We start from the raw sequence: 8,167 nt of genomic DNA, 5'->3' as shown, positions 1-8,167 counted from the left end.
CGCAAAACTCCCGCGCCTGCGCAGTAGTAAATTATAATATCAAACTGAAAGTAGCGTTTGGCCGGTGGCAGCAGTTCTCTTGGACCTTTTCTCGGTAGAACTGTCAGAAGGTGTCGAGTAAAAACTAACCTAAAATAATAAAAGTGTTGAGAAAATTTGTCAGTGCGAAAACAATTGTTTAAAATGTCCGCCGACAGCCAAGTCACCTGGGACACCGAGAAGTGATCGATCGGCGAGTAAAAAGCTTCCCATGTGGATACTTACACTTTACTCATCCTCATACTATTTAAATATAAATATATATAGATGTATTTATTAATATATAAATATAAAAAACGGTGCTCGGCGATGAGGAAGTGAAAGGTGCTCACAAATCTTGTTTAAAGTCGTGATGAGGATTGTGTCACGGTTAGGATACGAGTACTGCGAGTACCGTCTTACTTTTAAGGATCTCTTTAATAATAATAATAATAATAATAATAATAAATACCTTTTTTATAAATTCACAACGCGGTGGCACCATTTACGAACTCCTGGAGTCCCGATTAGAGAAAAACCGGCGTCTTGGTCATTAACCGGCACTTAACAATTATAAATTAATTATTTATTATTGTTGATAATAATTGCACGCGTGATGGAAAACAATGTGATAATTTTGTGAGTGGTTTTTATCGAGTTTTTAAATGTTTTTGTTGAGGATGGCTGGGTTTAAAAATAAGAAGAGCGTGTAATTGTTTTTGACAGCAGTTTTTTTTGTCCTTTTTTTATAATGTGAAATGCGACTAATGGATAAGTATATTTGGTAAGATTTATCAATTAAGGTTAGGAGTGATTGTTGGGGATTGGTAGTGTAACTATGCTCAAGTTTTTAACGCACAAACTGAGGACTCACTCGATCAACGAGGATCCTAATCATGAAAAGGTGGGATTTTTTTTTTTCTTTTGATTCACTGAAATTTATATGATATTAAAGTATGACACCAAAGTTAGATGTGTAAAAATTTTTGATTCTCTTTATTAATTAAATTACAACTAAAAAAATATTTATAAAAAATTGCACTTATAGTTTTTTAAGTTTTTTACATGTGACAATTTTTTTTCAATTTTTTAATTGAAATTTTTTCAATAAAAAATTTCTAAAAATTTTGAAATTTCGGCTAACTTCATTTTCACTATTAAAGTTAGCAGTCACTTAACAATTTTTAAATTTTATTTAACAAAAAAATTTGTCCCAAAAAATCATTTTTGAAAAATTGCATTTTTTATATTTTCAAATTTTCGAATGTCAATTTTTTTTTATAACTTTTTTTGCCATAATTTATTTGTTATACAATTTTAAAAATTAATAAATATATGCTAAATTAATTTTCATGAAATTTATTTATGAAAATTAAGTAAGCCTATATTTAAAAATTTTTAGAATTTTTTTTGTATTGAAAAAATTATTATAAAAAAATAAAAGATAAATTGCATTTGTAAAAAACTTGAAAAACTGAAAGTGCAATTTTTTTAAAATATTTTTTTGTTATAATTTAATTATTGTAAAAAAAAATTAAAAACGTCGGCTAACTTTATTATTATTAGCCGACACTTGAAAATTTTTGATTTATTTTATTAATAAAAAATTAGAACAAAAACTATTTTTAAAAAATTTCACGTATAATTTTTAAAATTTTCTACGTGAAAATTTTTGTTTTAATTTTTTAAAAATTAGTTTTTAATAAAATAAATTATAAAAATTTTTAAATGTCGGCTAATTTGATTTTCATTTTTTATTTTTTGATTATTTTTCATGAAAATTAATTTAGTAGACATTTAACAATTTTTAGAATTTTTCTAAAAAAATAAATTATGGAAAAAAAATTGGCATGTAGAAATTTTAAAAAATTAAAAATGCAATTTTTTAACAATAATTTTTTAGAATTAATTTAATTATTAAATAAAATTAAAAATTGGTCATGTGATAGCTAACTTTAATGTCATTTATTAAATTAGAATTAAATATTTTTTTTTAAATTGCACTTATTGTTTTTTATGAATAAAAATTTTTGTAACAATTTTTTTAATAAAAATTAATGGAATTTATTTATAATTTTTTTTTTATTTTGGAGTAATTTAATTATTATGAAAAAAATTTATAATAGTTAGCCGACGTTTTTAATTTTTTAATTTATTAAATTAGAATTAAATATTTTTTTTAAATTGCACTTATTGTTTTTTATGAATAAAAATTTTTGTAACAATTTTTTTAATAAATATCAATGAAATTTATTTATAATTTTTTTTTTTTTATTTTGGAGTAATTTAATTATTATCAAAATAACTTATAATACTAAAGTTAGCCGACGTTTTTTCATTTATTAAATTAGAACTATAAAATATTTTTAAAAAATTGTACTTATAGTTTTTTAAGTTTTTTACAAATAAAATTTGTTTTTTTTTGTAATAAAAAAAATTGTTAAAATTTTTAGATGTCTAATTTAATTTTCATAAATAATTTTAGAACTAAAGTTAGATGACGTTTTTAATTTTTTATTTATTAAATTAAAACTCAAAATTATTTTTTTAAAATTGCAATTATAGTTTTTATGAAAAAAGATTGTTTTTTAATAAAAAAATTATTCAATGCCGGCTAACTTTATGGAAGTTTTAATTTTTGAGAGTTTAAATTTTAATTATTAAATTAAAATTTAATAATTTATAATTAAAGGTGAATATTTAAAAAAAAAAATTTTTTTTAGGTAAAAATTATCATTTTATATAGAATAAAAATTTTTTAAATAATTACAATATTATAAGCTTAATATTAAATTATTTATAATACAAAATCATTAATTTCAGGTGGAAATGTTCTTATTTGATTTTTGAGAGTTTAAATTTAAATTATTCAATAAAAATTTAATAGTTTTTTTTTTCTTTTTTTTTTTTGGTAAAAATTGACATTTTATACAAAATAAAATTTTTTTAAATAATTATAAGCTTAAAAAAAAGAAAATTAAATAATTTATATTGTAAAATAATTAATTTTTTAAAAGAAAATTTTTTTAAAAATTGCACTTGTATTTTTTTATAAATCAAAATTGTTTTTTAATAATTTTGTAACTTGATTTTTATAAAGAATTTTTTTTTACTTGATTTTTTGGAGTTTAAATTGAAATTATTAAATCAAAATTTAATAATTGATAATTATAAGTAATAAAATAATTAAAAAAAATTTTTTTTTAATAATTTTTGTAATAAAAAAATTATTAAATGTCGGCTAATTTAATTTTTATAAAAAATTTCAGGTTAAAATTTTTTTATTTGATTTTTTGGAGTTCAAATTTAAATTACTAAATCAAAATTTAATAATTGACAATTATAAGTGATAGAATTATTAATAAAAATTGTTTTTTGATATTTTTGTAGTAAAAAAATTATTAAATGAAGACTGATTTTATTTTTATAAAAATTTCAGGTAAAAATTTTGATTTTTGAGAGTTAAAATCTAAATTATTATATATCGTAAACTAATTAATTTGTTAAAAGAAAATTTTTCTAAATATTGTACTCATAGTTTTTTATGAATAAAAATTGTTTTTTTACCAATTTTGTAATAATTGTTTTAATTAAAAAATTTTTAAATGCCAGCTAACTTAATTATAAGTGAATTATTGAAAAAAAATTTTTTTTTTCAGGTAAAAATTGACATTTTATAAACAATCAAAATTTTTTTATATATTTAGAATAGTTATAAGCTTAAAAAAAAAAAAAGAAAATTAAATAAATTATGCTGTAAAATAATTAATTTGTTAATAGAAAACTTTTTTAAAAATTGTGCTTATAGATTTTTATGAATAAAAATTGTTTTTTTTTACTTATTTTGTAACAATTTTTTTAATAAGAAAATTTTTAAATGTCAGCTAACTTAATTTTTATAAAAAATTTAAATTTAATTTTTGGGAGTTTAAATTTAAATATTAAATCAAAATTTAATAATTGATATTTAAAAATATTTTTTTTTAGGTAAAAATTGTCATTTTATAAAAAAATAAAAATTTTGTAAATAATTAAAAAGAAAATTAAATTATTTAGATTAAAAAACAATTAATTTGTTGAAAAAAAAAAATGTTTTTTAATTAAAATTGTTATTTTATCAAAGAAACTTAAAAATTTCTCTTTTAATTATCAAAATAAATAAATAATAAATGTATTTATCAAAAATGAATTTTTTTAAGCTTTAAATTTAATTTAATGACTTATTTTTATTTATTTATATTAATTTGATTTATTATTATTAAAAAAAAAAAAAAACGTAAAATTTTGGATTTATAAATAAAAATGAAATAATTTATACAAATAAAAAAAATCAATGGATTTTTTTAAGAGTTAAATAGTGAAATTATAATGACAATAAAAAAAATGTATAAAAGGTATATTTACACATAATGTTTTTAGAAAAGGTGAACGAACGATCGAGCAAACGTTAGCAGAATGGTGTAGTATCATAACATAAAAGTAGAAGAGTAGAGAAGTTTAGTATCTGGATCGGAGTATGGATATCATACAGAATATGGAATACAGAATACAGATAGGGACCAAACTAGAATTTCTCTACAGTACACCAGAGATCATTAAATAGTTACTACATATAATATAATGCATAAACTATAATCTCCAATGTGCTCCGCTACATCTCTCTCTATATATATATACAAATATATCTTGAATGTTGGGTGGTTAGTTGCCGAAATAAAGACAGCCATAGAGGACTAGACCACGTGTTACTCTGTCTATGTCCCATATAACGTTCTATCTAATCCCAATCTCGGTACTACGTCGCGTTGCTAATGCTAACAGGGTACCTTAAATTGTCCTTGTTGGTTATGCAGAGAGAAGAGCCGAAAGTAAGGATGGAATAATTCGCTTTGCTACGATTGATAGAGGAATTTTGGGGGTGGGGGGAATTGGGAATATTATTTGGGGATACTCTGTTGGATTTAAGAATTTTTATAGGTCATAGTGCAAATTTTAAGCTTAATATTTTTAACTTTTGTAAAATTTTAAGAAAATTTTCTGGTTTTTAATAGCAGCTTGAAGGAAATTTGTTGGGATTAAGAAAAATTTTTTATGCTTTTAAAATTCTTAGAATTTTAAGAAAATTTCCTGAAATTTTTAAATTCTTTAAATTGTAAGAAATTTTTGGAGAATTTCAAAGAAATTCTCACATTTTAACAATTCTAGGATTTTATTTTAATTTCTGACAATTTTAAGAATATTCCTTAGAATTTTAAGAAATTTTTGGAGAATTTCAAAGAAATTCTCACATTTTAACAATTCTAGGATTTTATTTTAATTTCTGACAATTTTAAGAATATTCCTTAGAATTTTAAGAAAATTTTAAAGGAAAATTCGACATTTCTAGATTTCTAAGAAAATTTTGGAGAATTTCCAGGAAATTCTCACATTTTAACAAATCTAGGTTTATTCTTTAATTTCTGAGAATTTTAAGAATATTTCTTAGAATTTTAAGAAAATTTTCGAGAATTTCTAGGAAATTCTCACATTTTAACAATTTTTAGATTTTTTTTTAATTTCTGAGAATTTTAAGAATATTACTTAGAATTTTAAGAAAATTTTGGAGAATTTCCAGCAAATTCTAATATTTGAACAATTCTAGGATTTTTTTTTAATTTCTAAGAATTATAAGAATATTTTTTAGAATTTTAAAGAAAAATTTCACATTAATAGAATTTTAATAAATTTTCTTAATAAAATTTTCACATTATTAAAATTATAAGAAAGTTTTGGAGAATTTCCAGGAGATTCCTGCATTTTAACAATTCCATGATTTAAAAAAAATTCTTGAGAATTTTTAGAATATTTCTTACAATTTTAAAGGAAAATTCAACATTTCTAGAATTCTTAGAATTTTTGAAGACAATATTCAATTTTAATAATATTTCTTAGAATTTTAAGAAAATTACTTAGAAGTTCTAAGAAAATTTCCACATTTGTTAAATTTTCAGAATTAAAAAAAAATATTTTAAGTATTTATATTCAACTATGTTATAAATAATATAATAAATAATCAAAATATTTAAAAAAAGGAAAATATAAAATATAATAAATTTTTCAGGTGGACGATGACCATGACTCAGGAACCGAATCCGATGATGAGTTCCAGGACGGCATTGATGAATCAATCGAGCCTTCGAGTCGTCAGTATTCTTTTTTATTTATTTACTTATTTAATAATTATTCTTATGAATAATGAAATTTTGAATATGGTTTATACGATGAAAATGAGTGAAGTAGTAACAAGCAGAAGCGGTAGCGATTGTCCTCGCGGAATTCTCGAGATTTGCGGGGAGATAGAGACCCTCGTGGGAGGAAGAATGAATTAACTGTTGGGATGTTAATGTGGATAATGTGGATTATTATACATGTGTGTTTGTATAGATGTGGGAAGGGAGGGTCATGTTAAGATCAAGGGAGAAGTTGAGATACCTCAAATGAGCTATGTACTTTCTTGTTAATTTTATTAAAAAATATTATTAATAAATCAACAAGTAGTATATTTATTCAAATTCAGAATTTAAATTGAAGATTCTGGGTCAAATATTGAAGATAAAAAAAATTATAAGGATTAAATTCCCTACAAAAAAGAAAATATTAAAATACAAGTATGGGCCCATAACCTGTTAGAGTAAATAATACACTGATAGAAGGATTTGTTTATATTTAATAAGCTTTATTAACTGTTAATCAATGATTTTGAACATCATAGGACTTAATAAATATTTATTAACAGTTAATAAATTATTTATTAAATACAACTTATTAAATGTTAATAAATATTTGTTAGTTAACAAATATTTATTAACAGTTAATAAGTAATTTATTAAGTACAATTTATTAATTGTTAATAAATATTTATTAATGGTTAATGAATATTTGTTAACTGTTAACAAATATTTATTTAAAATAAAAAGCAAAAATAATTTTCTTTTGATACTTTTTATAACCCTAGCTGGAATACATGATAATAATTAAATTTACTAAATAAATTAACCTTTTTAATATTTAAAAATATAAAAGATAATTATGAGCTGTGATAGAATTTGCTATTTTACAATAAACGTTATTATAATGTAATATAATTAATGCAAATAATTTATAAAGATGATTTTTGTTTATAAGCAATCTTGATATCATATTTATTGCAAGCCAAACAAATTCACTCAACAAAATATTTATTAACTGTTAATAAATATTTGTTAACTATTAATAAATAATTATTAACTATTAATAAATGTACTTTCCTCCCAAATAAATATTTATTGAATGTTAAAAAATATTTATTAAAATTTAATAAATTAAAAATTGTCTTGAAATATTAAAATTAAAGAAAATCTGGGCCCATAACCTGAGAATTAAAAAAATAGACTTGAATCTTTACCGTCTTGTTTAATTACTAATTTAATATTTATCACTATTATAATTATTATTAAATTGACAAATCAACTGTCTACTAAAACAAAAATAAATAAACCTCAGCAAGATGTCAAACGATTGATAGCTGATCGTTGATTAGATATCTGTTCCTATTCATAATTCATTATTAAATTTATTAGATATGTACATAAGTGTAATGCTGAGTTATATTATTCAGACACTTATGTACATAACACACACGTTCAAGTTCAAGGCCGCGACTTTAATATCATATTTAAACTATTTTAATTTAGTTTTATAAATACTGGGCCACCACTCCTACATCCTCAACTTGGTAGACCTCCGCTTAGTATTTAGTACCAGCCGTTACATACTTAACACTCTTATATATTATATATTATATATTATTACAACCGCTTTGCAATTATGTAACCAGTTAAATTTGTTTATAAATTGTCTCAATTGCTTAGATAAAACAATAATTATTATCGTTGTTTAAACGGGTATCAAGCTTATGTATTATTTATTGCTAGGCATATATTATCATTCGATTATATATTTAAATTACTCTGCTACTATATTATATTCTCTTATATACACCGTTGTTACGCTGGTACGCTGTTATTGTTCCTTTGCTGAATAATCCACTAATTATTACCGTGTACGCACCCACGGTTGCTTTTTTTTATTAATACAATACTTATTTAGTAATTATTTCAATAATAATAAT

General features: G+C 21.0%; 1 protein-coding gene across 1 annotated transcript in view; it reads left to right on the top strand.

Moving 5' to 3' along the window:
* The first annotated feature begins 60 nt into the window (after positions 1-60).
* The window catches only part of LOC123267620 (lateral signaling target protein 2 homolog), a 39,422-nt gene continuing 31,315 nt past the window's right edge, over positions 61-8,167 (top strand). Inside the window, exons 1-2 of the mRNA XM_044732342.1 lie at positions 61-922; positions 6,119-6,200. Of these exons, the coding sequence (XP_044588277.1) occupies positions 857-922; positions 6,119-6,200 (148 nt within the window). The 5' untranslated portion in view covers positions 61-856. The remainder of the gene's footprint in view (positions 923-6,118; positions 6,201-8,167) is intronic.

The sequence above is a fragment of the Cotesia glomerata genome, linkage group LG6 (assembly GCF_020080835.1).
Source record: "Cotesia glomerata isolate CgM1 linkage group LG6, MPM_Cglom_v2.3, whole genome shotgun sequence".
Taxonomy (NCBI): domain Eukaryota; kingdom Metazoa; phylum Arthropoda; class Insecta; order Hymenoptera; family Braconidae; genus Cotesia; species Cotesia glomerata.
Note: the sequence above shows the minus strand (reverse complement) of the source record. Positions and strands in the feature narration are given on the sequence as shown.